Source organism: Pseudopipra pipra, chromosome 15 (genome assembly GCF_036250125.1).
Source record: "Pseudopipra pipra isolate bDixPip1 chromosome 15, bDixPip1.hap1, whole genome shotgun sequence".
Classification (NCBI taxonomy): domain Eukaryota; kingdom Metazoa; phylum Chordata; class Aves; order Passeriformes; family Pipridae; genus Pseudopipra; species Pseudopipra pipra.
Genome location: NC_087563.1, coordinates 10,781,964 through 10,799,890, shown reverse-complemented (window position 1 = coordinate 10,799,890; position 17,927 = coordinate 10,781,964). Strand labels below are relative to the sequence as shown.

The 17,927-nt window shown below is 48.0% G+C and overlaps 1 protein-coding gene across 6 annotated transcripts in view; it reads right to left on the bottom strand.

Moving 5' to 3' along the window:
* Positions 1-17,853, bottom strand: part of UIMC1 (ubiquitin interaction motif containing 1) — a 40,096-nt gene extending 22,243 nt beyond the window's left edge. For 4 of the 6 annotated variants that reach the window (XM_064671863.1, XM_064671867.1, XM_064671866.1 and 1 more), the window contains exons 1-3: positions 17,528-17,637; positions 13,131-13,288; positions 5,056-5,146 (exon numbers count right to left, since the gene is read on the bottom strand). In XM_064671863.1, coding sequence (XP_064527933.1) covers positions 5,056-5,146; positions 13,131-13,280 — 241 coding nt within the window. In that variant the 5' untranslated portion in view covers positions 13,281-13,288; positions 17,528-17,637. The other 2 variants (XM_064671864.1, XM_064671865.1) reach the window with 2 other exon arrangements.
* Between the last annotated feature and the right edge of the window lie 74 nt (positions 17,854-17,927).

Here is a 17,927-nt window from a genome sequence, read left to right as displayed (position 1 = left end):
AACTTCAGCTTTCCTGAAAAGGTGTCACCGAAACTGAGCAGGCAACAATAAATGAGAAAGGTAACCCAGGTCAGGAACTTCAGTTCAGGTTTCTACAGCAATCTAAGCTCCCATTCCCTGGGTATATTATCTGCAACGTGATATTTTATTTGGCATCAAACAACACACTCTGCAGGTGCCGAATTCATGTTCAAGGAGAGAGAAAAAGGACAGATTTCCAAAGTGTGCTCATTTTTATATCAGACAGATCAGCAGCAAGGCAGGATAAACAACACATCTTCTTTAAGACATTTTGTTACTAACCAGTAGCACACCTCAGTGCCTTCTGACACATAGATACCTGCAATACCACAGGAGACCTACCTGAGAGAAAAAGAGCTACATGTTGTTCACCCTGAGCTGCAGGTGGAAAGCTCTGTGGAGGATAATGTTACTTGCTTGGTGGTATTATAGAGGATCTTTCACATGCATACATCCCCCTTCTGCTCACATCACCACTCCACTGCATCACTAAGTCAGTCATGCATGGGAAACAGGTTTCCTACAGTTGTAACTGCTATTTCAGCAGAAAATTTCTTCCTGAAATACTCCTCGCTCAAATCAAACCAAAAGCCTGGACTGGCTATTTAGAAACAAAGCAGTTAGTTACTCTGGAAAACACTTATTTACTTAGATTCAATCTAACACTTCCACTATGCTTAAAATATACAACGCCTGCAGAATGGAGTGCAGCTTGAAAAACAACTCAACAGCACTCTCAGGAGCTGAAAAATACATCTTCTCACTTGAAACAAATTGACAGATTTCCTTCAGAACCCGCTCCCTCCTCCAGGCAGAATCCTGCACGCGCCATCTCATGCATGAACCAAAGGCTCGCGCTCTCCGACGGGCTACAACATCTTTAAGACATGTCACTGAACAGGGAGGCCGCCCAAGCACAAAACATGCCTTCACTGCAGCCAGCTCCGGAGACAGACCTTTCCCTGGATAAAGCATTCAGAACTTGCAAGCTCCCATTTTTTATCCCATCCTCTTCCTACCAGCTGCCACCCAAACACAGCAGCACAGCCACCCTGGAAGCAGCTGGGGACTGCTCTGGCCGTAGCACAGTCTGTGCATGACGGCACGGCTGCAACCAGGAGCATCCACGGAGCAGACGGCTCTGCTCTGCCCTTCCCCCAGCTCCTCGCTGATGGCAGCCCTGTGCTTCCCCACCCAAGCAGGATCTGAAGCATTTTTGGACTGCTCTGATTACTCTCAGATTCTTTTGTGTGTCCTACTAAATCAGCACTTAGTTTCAGGTTGTTGGTTTGGGGGGGAGGGGGGTAATTCCTTTTAAAATTAAGAAAGAGGTTGAAGGGAAAGCAGACTGCAGTGCTCTCAGGGCTCGTGGGGATCTTTTGTCCTTGGACAAAGTCGTTCTATGATGTTACAGCCAAGAGGGACCAGGGAAACAAAAAAGCATCCTTTAACGGAAAGCAGATGACAGTCCAGTGTATGGAGAAGGATCCCATCCCCAAGAACAACAGCAATACACAGCATTGCACAGAATCACAGAATCAATTAGGTTGGAAAAGACCTCAGAGATTACAACCTTTGACTGATCACCACCTTGTCAACTAGACCGTGGCACTAAGTGCCACGTCCAGTCTTTTCTGTTTTCACAATACTAAACACCTTCCAAGCATTTGGAAAGTCTGTGCTGATTTGTTTCCCTGCCCAATCCATCACAGCCATCAGGCCAGATCCTGATCCTGATTACAAACTCCAACATGGGCACGAAAACCAGTGCACGTGATTGGCGTCCCACAACACACGACTTTCCACGTGCTTCAACGGGGGCCTGAGTGTTCGCCAGTTCAGGCTATCAACATCCATGAAGCTTAATAAAAAGAAACATTTTTTGGCGAGCTACTGCTGTACATTTTGTTTTCTTCTCCTTCCCTGGCACAGCAATTTCCCCTCTGGGGACAAGGAATGTGCCAGACAAATGCTGCCTCTGGCAAAGAAACCAGTGACAAACAAGATGCACTTAGTGCACGTTCCAGTTGAGTAGGTGCTCCAGAGACGGGGAAATCTCGAGTTTAAACCCACCTGGCATTACGGTGGGAGAGCAAAGAGCAGCTCTGCCCATGTCTTCCAGCAGACCTGACCTGCTTTAAGTGGAGCTGACAGTATTTCGTGCTCCAGGACTGATGACTTCTCAGCACCGTGTGTTTTATTAAACTTGATGCTGATTGCAGCGGTCATAATTGATGATGATTAGAAATGCAGAGCGCCGCGTTAGCCCCCGACCGGCGTGTGCAAACAGACCCGGGGAGCTCAGAGTGTGTGGCGGAGACGAGCCATGCTCCTGGAGCATGCCAGAGGGACAGGAGCTCCCACAGCCCCCGGGAAGAACGATCCCTCTCCATCTGGACCACCCTGCTCAACTCACACTCATCGCTCGTCTCACAGGAGCCCATTCTCGTGAGGAAACACCAGCACTTCCAGCTGGGAACTCCGCGTCTCACACTCCAAAATCCACTCGTCACACGTCCATCCCAACGCAGCATGAAATCCCAGAGCCTCTCTGGAGACCAGGGCATCCAAGACACCCACAGATGGGAAGGAGGGGTCAGAGAGAAACTGTTTTTAAGATACTGCAGCCCTAAACAAATTAAACCATTTCAGAGCCTTTTTAAATGCTAATACGGCAATTTGTGAAGCGATTTATGTTCCATTTTGACATTTGCAAAGTGAATTAGATGCAAAACCCCACTAGTTGTAGTTCTAACACTTACTAATAAGAGATTTACTCAAATATAACAGAAATGGGGGATCTCAGTATTTCCACATATCCAAAGAGCAATTACAGTAAAAACATTCAAATGTGCTTTAAAGCACAGACTTCCTCCAGAAAAAGAGAGAGACTTCGTTAGGTTTTGTATTTCCATTTATCCTGTCAAGATGAAACGTCACAGATATATTTTAGTTATGGCTTTAGGTTAAAATGAATAAAACCACAACAAAGCAAAAATGGGAGGATATGCTTTATAACCAGAGCCTGCCAATATCCGAAATTTTCCAGTTTTGAGGAGAAAGAACTTGCTCTACCCAGAAGCACCGAATCTTTACAAAAGACCAATTTGCTTCGCAATTCAAAGAATTTATTTAAAGACACTGAGAAAAATAATTACTACTTCAAATCTTAATTTGCCTAAGAGCAAACACCAAAAGTCTAATTATAGCTTCCCAGAAATGAGAACAGCCCCACGATCACACGTGCTTAAACAAGCGCCCGCTCTCCGACCGAGCGGCACCGGCACCCCCAAACTCAGACGTGCACACTAAGCAACAGAAAATTGCAGCTTTAGCCCCGGGAAAAGAAAAACTGTTATCAATAATTTCAGCATCTAGAAACACAGCAGAACTCCTCTGTTACACAATGGCTGGAGAGCTGGCTCTGTCTCCCATGGATTTTCTGGAGCACACCAAACACCTTTTGCACAGCACCAGCTCCCAAAACCCTGCACACTCAATGATGCAACGAGGATATCCAACTTCAGCAGCTCCCTGTTCTTAACGCCATATGTTTGGTCACATTTTACTGGCTTCTCCAAGGGGGGGTTTAGCTTTTATTTGGTGCCCTGTTTCCTTTGGGAGAAAAAGAAGAAAAAGAACTCTTCCCACATTTCTGATTTTTGTTATCTTACTTGTTCAACACAGATACGCACAGTGGGCTTCAGCTCCCACAAAGAGCTGGGCTGTTCTGTGCTATGGCCTTAGGCCTCTATTAAAAACAATTTAATTCACACAAGCCCTGTGAGGACTGACAAGCCCAACTGCTGCTCCTCGCAGAGCACTGGTGTGCTCCATTTTGTTCAGTGATTGCTTTGGGTTTTGTAGGAGACAGCACCTCTCCCATTTTAAAACATCCTGAATTTCACATGCTAGATGGACCAACTACTGCCTTGCAGAGCATAGGAACACAAGCAGGGACCTGGGGCCTGGCTGCTGTAACAGGCGGGGCTGTACCAGGAACACAGGCAACATGGCCATGCTCAGTGGTCCCTTCTGCCTGTACATCCCTAGCATTCAGAATATAAACAGGAACATCCCAGTCTGTTCGCTTTAGCATTTATTCTTAGACCCATTGTCCATGAATGCATTTAATCTCTTATTAAAGCTGCTGATACTGACCCCTTCACAACCTCCTGTGACACAAACTTCCAGGAGTTCACTCCATGCTGTGTGAAGCATTACTGTCCTTCACCTGTTTCAAACACATCTATCTCCTGCTATTTCCACCAATGTACCCTGGCTAATAGGAGCTTGTAAACAATGGCTCTGTGCTCAGCTGAGGCACTGCCTTCCTGATAGGAACTTTGATCCCACCTTCCTCTCCTAACAAAGCAGCCCCAGGCTCTCCAATCTCTCCCCATAAGGCAGCTCCATGCCCTTCATGGCTTGGGCTGCCCTTCTCTGGATGTACCACCATGGCCTTGCGATGCAGAGACCAGAACTGCACACATGGCTGTGACAGAGGTGCACCAATACTCCATATAACTGCAAAATGACATCACCCAAATCTCTAGTTCTTAAGACCCTTCCTTATGATGTCCAGCGTTGCCAGTGCTCCAGCTGCCCCCACGCCACGAGCCACCAATTTCAGAGAACTGTCAGCTGCGACTCAGATCTTCCCTGAGTGGCAGCTGCCAGGTCAGAGCATCCTGACATTTCAGGGACAGGCAGCAGCAGAGGAGCCTGAAAGGAAAAGCAGTTTGTGACTGACAGCACTTTCAGATTGGCTTCAGCCAGTTTTGAAACCTGGTGAGGTACCAACACCCTCCCACACTTATTTTGGAAGTGCACCAGTCCACGCACACGCTGCCCAGGGAAAAAACAAGTGACAGTGTGCCTATTCAGACAGGCAAAATTTACCCCTGAGAAGGGTCTTCTCGGAAAGCTCTGCATCCCCAGCCACATCACAGCCTTTCTGCAAGGGAAATAATCTCTAACACAAACAGCTGCTCAGCACCAGACAACTTCCCCAGCCCCACAATCGAGACCTACGTGCAATTTTTCTTTTAGCAGCAAACTTGGTTTGATCCAGCTGCTGTTTTGTTCTCTTCTTTTGCAATCCACTCTCTTCCTTTGACTCCTGCTGTAATGGAAAAAAACATGGTGAGTGCATGCAATATGTAAGAAATACTACCAGCCCCCTCCCCCCCAGCTACTCAGACACAAACAGTGGTTCAAGAACAAGCCTCTATTTGTGTGAAATTTGAATTTCAAACATAATTCAAACACATTCTGTAACTATTAAAAGCTGTGTGATAAGCATAATGAGCAAAAAGAGTTACAGACTGACATAAACAGAGAAGTAGGAGAGACAATAGACTTCATGCCAGTCACCACCATGCACTGCACCTGCTACCCACGATTTTAGAGAGAATTTGTTTGGCCTTGCTAAAACATTGATATTTGTAAGCACTCAAAACAGAACCTTTTTACAAGTGAGCATCACACACCTGTAAGCCAGGACTGTTTCCTGCCATGCAGCTTCTAGTAACTCTGCCAAAACAATTTCAGGTGATCAAAACTAGGATCCCTACCTATTTTTGGAGACCCATGTTAACACAACCCCAGGGCAGGAGAGCCATATGTATTTCCTCCTCGTGCCAATCTCTCATTGTATTCATAGAATCATAGAATGGTTTGGGTTGAAAGGGATCTTAAATATCATCTCGTTCCAATTCCCTGCCATGGGCAGGGACACCTTCCACTAGACCAGGCTGCTGAGAGCCCCATCCAACCTGCCCTTGAACACTTCCAGGGATGGGGCAGCCACAGCTTCTCTGGGCAGTATTGCCACAAGTGTTTCATTTTTGAAGTTTGAATATTTCGGGAATTTGTTGTCTTGGGCCTCTTTGGAACAATACCCCTACAAACAACCTACATGTGTGCTGCTTTAAGCACAGGGACTGCACCAGGACTGGGCACAGAAATAAATGACACACATTTATGCAAGTTGTTGTCCTAGCAGCTTAAGCGAGGCCACACACATTACTGAAGGCTGGCACTGGGCTCCTTCCAATTTGTCTCTCTAAATCAGGCAGGATTAAAATCAAACCCAGTATTTCAGGCAGAGACTCATGCCTGGCCAGGAGGGGCTTTGCACCACTCCCTCTGCAGCTGCAGTGAGTTTTGCTCTCTGTGAGACACACGCTGGTTACACACTTGTGCCTCATTCCACCTCCTGTGACAGGAGAGGGGTTCAAGATGGGGGCACGTGGCTTGGGCTACTTTAACACAAACAGATACATTGATTTTTTTTCAAGTGTCATCAATTTCTTTTGTCCTTTGTCCATGTTTCTGAGCCTGTGAAGTCCTTTGGACTGCACCTCTGTGCTGAGTTTTGTTCCAGACATCTCCAGCTTTAGTGTTATCTGTAGATTTTATTAATCTATATACACCACTTGCTCCCTCTTACAGATCATTAATGAGGATGTTAAAACACACACAGACCTAATATTGATCCTCTTGGCCTCAGCCTTACATCTCCCCCAGATGAGCCTCCCTTCTCTTCATCACCAGCTCTTGCTGACAGTCTTTTAGCAGGATTTCAATGCAGGAATGTTACTATCTAGACCAAATTGAATTATTTACCCAACTAAGATTTTTGCAAGACATACTATTAAGTGGTTTCCTGAAACCCTAATACATTACAGCTTCTACATGCCCTCATACCTACACCATTCCTCACTTCACTGACTTAAGAAGCACCTCACAACACAGCAGCAATCATACTTGGCAAGTCCACACAAACTCATGCTTGTACCTAAGTGGTTTTTCCTATGACTGATTCCTTCTCTTCCCTACTCAGCCTGGTTTGGATGCCCCCCCTTTCTAAGATCTGCCACCATGTCTTCGAAAAACTGCTTCACATCCAGAGTTTCTCTTGCAAGGAGATGGATGCCAAGCTCACATTTAGGAGGTGAAATCCCCTCTTCCTGGGCCCTGGCATATCGCCCTTCTCCAGAGTTTTCCCTAAGCCAAGGAATGTCCTACTCCAAAGTGCCTGCCTCAGCAATAGCCTCCCACTTACCTCACGAGCAGACCACACCTGAGGAAGTGGGAAACAGTCTGTGAGACTGCACCAGGATCCCACTAGGATTATATGCTGGAGAAGGTTAAGCAACAGCTCTCCCACTCTCCCCCAAAGCCCTGTCTAACTGTGCTAAATGCACCCCAGCTTAAGACAGGGGCAATTTAATCCTAGCAGGCTCTGTAAATCCCCGGCTCTTCTCTCTAGGCATCAGTCTTCCCCCATCACTCTTGCACTTGCTGGAAGGTCAACCCTGACACTCTCATCTGCAGCTCTCTTCCAGGGCACGGATGTGATTTATGAGCACACCAAACTTTCCATGGCTGCAAGTGCCTGCACTGTGCACTGAGACAAACACTTACAACACACACCACGGGACAAGATGGGGCCCAAACACCTCCAGGGCTCTGGAGTGGAACGGTGCACCCGGCACTGGGCGCGCTGCCCGGATCCACCGCACAGCCAAGTACGTGCCTCGGTTCTCTGTGCTGGTCCTGAAGAATCTCGACATTTACAACAGTGGCAGGAGCAAAATTATTGCAGGACACGTGTTGTACGAACCTCATACATTTGAGAAAGATGTTTAAATTGCTCAGCAGCGTTCTACTGAACAGCCACGGTGCAGAGAACCGCTGAAGCAAATCCAATTAATCCTGATGGGCCAAAATATATACACACATCTCAATTCCAAGAATTCTTAAATCTTCTTTATTTTTAAACCCAGAAAATAAAACATACCTTTTAATTAGGATTTATGGCTGTTTGTACCTCTGCTGGGAGAGAGCCCCGCAGGCCCCAAAGTGCTCTGCATAAATGCAGGCATGGATGGTAGAAACCGAAGGGGCCAAAAAAATTCAGAGAAGACAACAGGGCTTGCTCTTCCTGACCCAACCTTTTAATGCTCATCTATCTACAAGGATAATAGGAACTCAGGGGGCCACTCAACCAACTGCCTTTCTAATAAGATCACTAGTCCAAAAATAATCTTAATCAATTAAAATATTCCCAAACTGCAGCCAATACTCTTTAGTTACAAGGTCATCTCCAACACACAACTTCCAAGGGAAACTAATTATTATAGCAGAGGTGAGGTAGGACCTGCACACCTCTGTTCAGTGCCAGCCTGGAGAGAATCTCTCCTTTGCTGTCCATTCAAGGCACAACAGCCAAATTCTTTTCCTGTGTGTCAGGCTCTGCATTTTAATTTATGATGCTCTCTTATGAGCAATTTCACTGCCAGCATTGTACACAGATCAAGAAATAGACAGGTTTTCAAAGTTCCCTACACATTTAGTGGAAGGCAGCCACTATTCTTCTTCCTTATTTTTTAACCTGCTTGGTTTCACCAGATAGCAGGAAATCAAACTCCCATTTTAAAAATGCTTTTGCACATACTTAAGAGAACCTGACTCTGCCAGCAGAAACAGATACATCTCCACTCGCTCCTAAAAGCCCGTAAATGGAAGCCAGTAGCCAGCATCCCACATCCTGTTCCCTCAAATCCACATCATAAACCACAGAAATCAGCTTCTACTGACTCAGGGAAGGAAAGGCTACAGCAGAATGTCTCCATCACTAATGGTGCAGACTGTAAAGTTGAAAGGTCTGGGTAATTTTACTGCTCAACAGCAGTTGGGACCATCTAACAACAGGGCACAGCCAAACACCACACGTCCTGCATGGGAAATACGCAGATGAAAACCAGACTAATTTATTTTTAAAAACCAATTAGATGTTGGAAGTCCAATGTTTGGCTCTAGCCAAGGCTGCTGCTGAAATTAATATCACACCCTACTTTATTAGTCTCTGACTTCAGAATCTGTTTCAGCTTTGCTGTCTTTCAGCTCATTAGAACAAACCTGCTGGAATTGGAGACTTGAACAACAAGATGCAATGGGGCTCATGCCAGACATGCAGTTCCTGAGGGAAGACTCTGTAAGGAAAAGGGTTTTCATCGGGCTGTGAGGAGTCTGGATTCAGATCAAACTGATTTTTGAGGAGTGATCGCAGCAGAGCCATGGAGCCTTCCCAAGAGCCAACTCACACTGCATTGTCCTCTGGGAACTGGAGGCACCAGGTCCCTTGGCACCAGCAGAGCCCGTGGGGACAGCAGGGCACTGCAGAGATACTCCCATGAGGCTCTGCTTCACTCGGATGGTCAGTGGTGTGAGCTGGTGTCCTGGTTTCAGCTGGGATTGAGTTAATTTTATTCCCAGTAGCTGGTGCAGTGCTGTGTTTTGGATTTAGTATGGAAATAATGCTGATAACACACTGATGGTTCTTTGGTGCCAAGCAGTGCTTACTATAAATCAAGGACTCTTCAGCTTCCTGTGCTCTGACAGTGACCAGGTGTGCAGGAAGCTGGGAGGAACTGGCCAAAGGGATATTCCATACCATAGAACATCATGTCCAGCATATAAACTGGGGGGAATGGGCTGGGAGCCACCGATGGCTGCTCAGGGACAGGCTGGGCATCAGTCAGTGAGTGGTGAGCAATGGTATTATGAATCATTTGTTTCTCTTGGGTTTTACTCATAGAATCACAGAATGGTTTGGGTTGGAAAGGACCTTAAAGATCACCTCTTTCCAACCCCCTTGCCATAGGCAGGAACACCTCCCACTAGACCAGGTTGCTCATTGCCTGGCTTTGAACACTGCCAGGAATGGGGTATCCACAACCTCTCTGAGCATCCTGTTCCAGTGTCTCATCACCCTCACAGTAAAGAATTTCTTTCACATATCTAACCTAAATTTCTCCTCTTTTAGTTTGACCCCATTCCTCCTTGTCCTATCACTACATTTTCTCATAAAAAGCAGTTCCCCTCTCCCTCCTTTTCATTACAATTATTATTGATATTATCATTAGGATAATTAGTAGTATTACGGTATTTTATCTTGTTCCTATTATTAAGCTGTTCTTATCTCGACCCATGAGGTTTACTTTTTTTCAAATTCTCCTCCCCACTACAGCAAGGGGGGTGTGGAGTGAGTAAGCAGCCATGTGGTACTTAGTTGCCAGCTGGGATTCAAGCACAACAGGTGGGCACTGTCATCCCATCTTTTCCATAGTAAGATGTCCCTCAGGCCATGCCTGGTCCTGAGGTGAGTGGCCACTGTCACAGCTGACGAAGACAGGACAGGGCAGTGGCCAGGTATTTCAGATGATGCCCAAACACACCTCCCTCTGCACCACAGCCGAAATCTAAACTGGAACATCGACACACGCTGCTGATTTCTCTGACTGCAAGTATCTCCAAACACAGGAACACTTGGGCAAAGGGATGTTCCACACCAAAGGGAAGACAAGCCATGCAGAAATAGATGGCACCATCACCCTGGAGTCTCATCATATGTTCCCCGAGGGCTGGCAGAGCTGATGGATCTGGCAGAAAGAGCTTGTGAGACTTCATGCCAACTCTGAGTGAAGGCAGGTACCCTCCAAGCTCACAAAGGATCTACCCAGGAAAAACAGACCCTTCCAGAAGTTCCCACAGCAGATCAGTGGTGTTTTGGGATTAAAAGCTGCAAATCAGTCTACGGGTCAGCACAACCTTTGGGCTGTGCTCAGTGCTCACGTTCAGCCAGGCCTGATGCCAGGGAACAATCATGTTTCAGACACGGCTTCGGAAAATCTTGAGGGTCAGAGTCTTTACCAACAGCCCAGTTCAAGCAAGGGGCTCATGAGACAGACCAGGAATTGCTATTCTTGGAAAGAGCACTGTTGGGGACTATTTGAAATATTGTGTATTTGTGGATGACCACCCATCTTCTGGCGTGGGCAACCAATTCCCTTCAGGGTTTAAACAGCCGGGGGAGACAGGAACCACTCTGCTCATTCGTCATGTCTGCGTTTTCTGAGACACAGTTTGCACAAAGAAGGTCATCTCCTCTTCCTTCCACAGAGCCAGAGAGACTGTTCTTATTTTGTCCAACCCTTTCCAAAAAAAGAGAAGTGTTCCCCGAATCCAGGATTATATATAGCAGAGATCAGAAAGCCTCACGTCCAGAAAACTTCTTTCTGATGCAGCTCTGCAGATGCCAGAGCATAGACATGAGCAAAGAAAGAGAACTTGGCAAAATAACATGGATGAGCTTGATAATCCAGCATGACTGAAAAATTCCTGGGAGAGGCAGTCTGCCAAAGATCATCAAAAGTGAGAAGCTGGAGGCTTTCCAGGTGCAGCTGCTACAAGATCTGCTGGTCTGGAAGCAGAACTAGGGACTTGTTCTATAGATACCTGCCAAGAGACTGCCAAGGAAGAAAGCCATCGAATCAATGATGCCCAAATTGTCCTTGTAGCTTTTGATTCATAAGGAACCATGTCCTAACAGATGCAAGATTAATTGAGAATGTATTGTTCTCTAAAATTGCTATTGATCTGAGCTTCCCACACCTCTTCTTGAACGCACAACAAGGTCTTACCAGAGCAAGAACAACAGTTAGAAGGTTCAGAATTGAAATTCAGCTTGATGTACACAGAAGAGCTGAGACAGTTACAGAAGGCAGACAGTTATTTTTTTGAGATCCCAAGTAAATCACAGTTTTGCGTTCGATTTTGCAGAAAACAACACGACAAGAGACTATGGCACTGGATCTGTAAGCTGATGACTCACAGAAAGAGACTGAACTGAATAAATCCACTCATTCAACTGACTGAACTGTTGTCACTTAAACAGAACCTAATTGGCTCTTTAACGGCCTCTCTGAGCATATCCTTTTCTGTAATATGACCGATTATGCCATCAGAATTTATTGTTTATAGACAAACTTACAGAACAGCGAGAGAGCCTAACCTTTTTATAGATGTGTTTTAAGAGACGTTTGTTTCCTCTTTTTCAGATACGTGCACATTGAGATGAATAATTGCAGACAATAACAGGTCCTGATCTTTTATGTACTGCAGCAGCTCTTATAGCTGCTGATTTCTTTTTTCCTTATAGGTTTCACCATAAAGGCCAGTGATGCAGCAGACATCTGAAGTTAACTTAGCATATTGCAGAGCTAAGGGTTTAACCCCACTGAACTATTACTGCCATATGTTCCATTTCTTTCAGGGAATTTCCCAATGGGAAAGAACTCAGACAATGTGAAGAAAAAACATCCAATATCGTTTGCCCTACAGCTTCTTACTGTTTATTTCTAGTGCTTTTCCCCTCCTCACATGATAATCGCCTTATTGGAGAGCAGCACACTGCAGATGTGGGAGCAAAAGGGACTTGATTTAAGATCTACAGCTAGAGAGTGAACTGAAACGCTTTTGAAAATGGTGGAATTACAAAAAGCAGCTTAGGATCCCAAATCACCAGGAAGACAGAGCAAAGCCTTAAGAGTCACACATAAAACATCGATTCTAATAATTTCCCCTCATGCGGCTCGCTCGGTTGAGCACAGGTTCTCAGGGCTCCGGGTTTCTCCCGGGCAGGAGTTCCTGAGCTCATCCTAACACCCGTGTAACCAACGCAGACATTTCAATCTTTAGAGTAATGCTGATGTGTGTAAGCCGACGCTGGGGATCAGAGATCTGAGCCTTGACGCCTCAGCCAGGCACTCCCACACCACATTCACCTTTACACCCTACGGAGGTGGGTTACAAACTTGGATTCCTGTAATTCAGGATCAGTTTACTAGACACTGGCTGTCTCTGAGCTACTCACAAGCCTGTGTTCTGAATCATTTTCTTATCTATTTGCACATAATACAGAATCATGTTTCTAAGGTTTAGCTGGAAATCAATCAAATAAAAATTATGAAAAAAAGATTTGTAAAGGGATTGAGGAAAGGTTACTTTTAAATTACGTTTCAGATTCGGTTCTGAGAGGATTTGGTTATCAAATCCCAGACTCATAACTCACCCTCACGAAGCACACCATTCATTTCCTAGTCAAATAGGATTTGATTCATCTCATATGTAAGAAAAGGAACGGCGCAAGATCCTTTGCGCAAAGCCCAACCCTGGCACAACACCGAAGGCTGCTCGGGCACTGTCCTGCAGCAGCAGGGCCCAGCACAGGCTCTGGGCACCCCAAACCCATCACTGACCTCTCCATCACTGTCAGATATAACAATAAATGCATCCACAAAACTGCGCTTCTTCTTGGCATTGGCTGAATTCCTCTTCTCATCCTCATCTTCCTCCCCATCCTGACCTCTAGACTCCAGGCCCTGCGTGGGCTTCTTCCTCCTCGGCATCCTTCACTCTGAAACAGATGAAAAGATTAAAAGCCATTTGTTTCCTTCTGATTTAGATTTCCCCTACCAGTCATCCTTTTTTTTTTTTTTTTTTTGCTATTTTTAGGCAAAAGACCCCAGGCACTGGAACCTTATTACAAAGCGTGGTGGATTTAGCGTTACTGGGAGCCACATGTACCAGTCACCACTCATCTAGTTAAAAACACTTTATTACAGTTGATTGCTAAAAAGGGGTTTCAGGGGAGCAGCAACACAGACTAAAGCCACTCTGAATGCCTTGTTCCAAAGCAATGAGGCTTTCCTCTCAAAGCCCATCAGCAAACTCCTCCACAGCATCACTTTACAGTGGATCTCCCACCCTCCAATACAACTTCCCTCCTCAGCCCCACACCTTCACCAGAACAAAGCAGGCTGTGGCAGCAGATCAAGCTGACAGTTGCACACCAGACCAAGAAGCCACCACAGCACGGCCCTTTGTCAGCGTTTGTATTCAACAAAACCAGGGGGAAAGGCATTGTTCCTCCAAGGATGCTGTCCTGCCCTCAGCACCACTTGGTGCACGGCTGCTCCAGCACTACAGACAGGGAAAACACAGGCACTGGCAGCAGGCAGGCTGGAAACAAGACAACAGGTTTATCTGGCAGCCTGGGTTTCTCAATGACCAGCAGCCTCCGGAAGAACTCCGGGCAGACATGCCCAAACCATCCGCATTAACAAAGGCACTTAACAAGCAGCAAGGAACCTGCTGAGCATTATTAGTGCAAACCTGAGGGCTCTGTGCACGCAGGTGCCCACACAGTGCAAGCTGCTACTTCAGCATCCCTTCCCTTGCCAGACCCTAGACTGCTGGAGAGGGATGCACAGCAAGCATCAGCTGCTTGGATCCAAAAGGGCTCGGAGGAGAGGACCAGGAAGAGATCTCGGTGAAGGAGAGCAGCGGGAAGGCACACAGAGTTAAACCACCCTTTCCTGCCTGTGCTTGCTGTTTGCCAGATAACTCAACAACAACATTTGGTGCTTCCTGAACTATGATGTAAAAGAGCCTTACAAAGCAGGCTGAGCATGACCAGCTCTGTTGAAGTTAGAATTAAACATGTGCAGAGAGTGGTTAAACAACAAGCCCCTCATTTCACACCAGAGAACAGCAGAGCTGGAAATGCAAGTCAAGTTGGCTGGTTCCCAGACCAGTGTCCTTCCACAGCATCACTCTGCTTTCCTTCAAGATCACTCAAATAGCTCAAGTGTGCTGCTTAGATCTAAAATAAGAGGAAGAGAAGATGCAACAGAGACTGTACATCACCCAGAGTAGAGCCAAACCCTTCCCTGTAACACCACAAAATTGCAAACAGACGCTGTGTATAGAAACAGTAACGAGCAGGGAGTCCAAAATCCCCATCAGTGCCGAGAACTGCAGTGCACTGCTCCATCTACAGTCCAAGCAGCAAGGTGAGGAATAACATCGCTCCAGCCCTACTATCCACAGCCTTCACAGACTCCCTTCGCTTCCCTCCCTCTGCAAAGACATGCACACACACGCACAAAGACAAAAGACGATTATCCTGGTGAGTCATGATTGGCACCGAAGGTTTGCTGAGCCCTCTGAAGGCAGAATACTGTACAAATGGCAAAGTGACTGAAGGACCACTGCAGTCCCCCCGTGTTTGTCTGCTTAGGAATCACAGAACGGTTTGGATTGGAAGGGACCTTAAAGATCATCCAGTTTCAACCCCCTGCCATGGGCAGAGACACCTTCCACTAGACCAGGTTGCTCAGAGCTCTATCCAACCTGGCCTTGAACACTTCCAGGGATGGGGCAGCCACAGCTTCTCTGAGTAACCTGTGCCACTGCCTCACCACTGTCACAGGGAAGAATTTTTTTCTAATATCCAATCTAACCCTGCTCTTTGTCAGTTTGAAGCCATTATAGAAAGGGAAATAGAAATAAGCACTGCTTTTGGAAAAGCTCTGGCTCCTGCAAAACAACACTGTTCAGCTCCAGCTGAGCTGAAGTCAGGTCCTGTTGGAATATCCTCACTGTAGCTTCTCCATTTTTTTATCTTTTGCTCCAAATGGTCTCTTTGCCCTCCCTGTCCAGGGAGATGAGCCAAGCCTCACAGCCAGCTGTTGTACCCGTGGTGGTGAGGAACATTCCCTTATCGTTGGAAAACCACTCACATGCGCTACAAGGAGCACGGAAAGGCCCACGGAGGGTCACTGGTTTTGGAAAGGCAGCCCATAAACCTCCTTACCCTCGCAACAAAAGAAACAGCAACAAGGAACTGCTGTGCTGCCTTTTATTTTTTTTTAAATCCACACTGGTATCACCATCTCTCCTCTGACTCTGTGATACATCTTCTGCTTGGTGCTCTGTGCTAAATAAGAGATCACTGAGAAATATCAACTGAAGTTATGATGAGTCACCTACCTTCAACATTTAAAGGAGAGAAAAGAGGAGATGTAAGAGATGTAACCACACAACTCCCACAGCACTTCTGAAAATGAAGGGACTTGTGGCAAAGAGAGTCTCTAGAAATGTAACTAAGGGAACAAGACAAGTAAGAGATCAGTCGTAGCTGTGCTAGTCTGAGGCTCTGAGTAGGAGAGCAGCAATAGCTTTTATTAGACAAGCTGGTGAAGCTGAGAGAAGAAAACATGCATCAGAGCACAGCCCTCCTCTTCAGGCAGGGAAGTCAACCATCTATTGCTTTTAGCACTCTTGGAAAGGACAGTTGTCAGTACCTGAGGGGATCATACCTGTTTTCAGACCCAGCAAAAAAAAGGCCAAAGACTGAATTATCTAAAACCACCTTTGCAATTTGGTTCACAGACTGATTTTGCAGTTATCCAGATTTTTTTTCCAACTCTGAATTTAAGAGAATTTCTTCGTAAATGCTCTGACAGCAAAGGTGACCTCCTGACAAGGGACTCGCACATGCCACACTTCTCCAGTCACATTTTTAGGGATATCCTTGAAGATCCCCAACTTGTGATTATTTGTCATTTTCCCTCTCATCTATCATTTTGATGAATCAGAAAGCAATTACCGACAGAATAATTCTAAATCTTGACACTGCAGCTACAGACCTGCCAAGCTGTGACAGCTTGAAAAATGCTCGAAAAACGGAGCCAAAAAAAATGAATGACTCTCATCCCCGGATGAGTTCCTGAGCCGTTGGAGACACAGGCTGTCGCTTTGTAAACAACTCCCCCCGCCTTGGGAAGCAGAGCCACGACGCTTCCCGCTTCCCGTGCTCAGGCGGGTCAGCACCACACGCCTCCATGGAAATATCATCCCTGGGACCCTCGGCTCGACCCGGCACGCAGGGCCCAGATGATGCTCCGCAAGCAGGACACGAGGGCTGGCAGCGCCCCGGGGAGAGAGAAATTGTTTACAGGATTGATCCGTTTATAGAGCTAGCTCTTCGCAGAGAGGGCACGGGCATGACAGAGGCCACGCACGGCCGAGTGCATCCGAGCTCTCGGGAGCTGCTCCGTGCTCCAGTGCCCTCGAGTCCCACGCGCAGCACCTCCCTTCTCCAAGGACAGCTGAGGAAAACGTTTCCCCCCCACACTACGTGGGAGGAAAGTGACCCCATCCCCAGACCACGCCCAGGGTCCCTCTGTCCCCTTCCCGGCCCGCTGCCTTCGGGCAGGGAGGGCTCTGCAGGGAAAGTGACAAGGATGGGGTCAGGGATACTCAACAAGCTGCGGAGAAGGATGGGGGTCCCAGGCGGGATGGGGGTGAGCTCGGGAAAAGGTGATCAGCCACAGGTGAGCAAACAAGAGGGAGGGGAGTGTGCAGGGGCTGCCCCGGGAGAAGGGAGCCAGGCCTGTCAGGGGGAACAGGAGAGGCGGGAGCACCCTGGCCTTAGGGGATGGGGCCAGGGCAAAGCTCTGGTTTTGGGGTTCCCTCCCAAGGGGACAGGCCAGGAGGAGTTCCAGGGTATCTCCAGGCACTGCATCTCCAGGGAAGGAACAGGGGAACTGCCCTTGGGGGTGGGACGGAGGGTGTCCCTTCCTCAGGGGACAGCGCTGGGGGCCGGTCCCGGGCCACCCAGAGCGGGGGCCGGTGGTCACGCAAGGGGGGGCGGAGGTGGGGGAAGGGGGTCAGCCCCGGGGGCCACGGGCCGGGAAACGGCCCCGGGCGGAGGAAGGGGAATCCCTCATAGCCCCGGGAGCCCCGCGGCGAGTCGGCCCCGGGCGAGCCGCGGGGCAGCAGCAGGCCCCGCAGGGCACGAGGTACTCACCGGGCTTGGGCCGCCCCGTTGCCCGCGGCCTCCCCGCCAGGTCTACCCGCACCGACCCCGGTCGGCGGGTCCCGCACCCGCGCTCAAGTTGGCGGCGGAGGCCTCATTGCCCTCACCCAAGATGGCGGCGGCGGCTTCGCTGCTTCTCACGTGGCCGTCGGGGCGCTGAAGCGGGCGGCGCCATGTCCATGGCGGGCGGGGTCCGGGCGCCTCGCCCTGAGGCGCAGGCGGTCTCGCCGTTTTCTCAGCCTGGGACGCCGCTTCCTCCGGAGGAGGATGCGCTGCGTCGCTTAAACACTCACAAAGACCGGCCGCCACCGTGCCGTGGTCTATACTTATGCCCACAACCAACATGTCCGCCGCCGCCTCCCCTAGCGGGCGCGGCGCTCTCGCGGGAGGC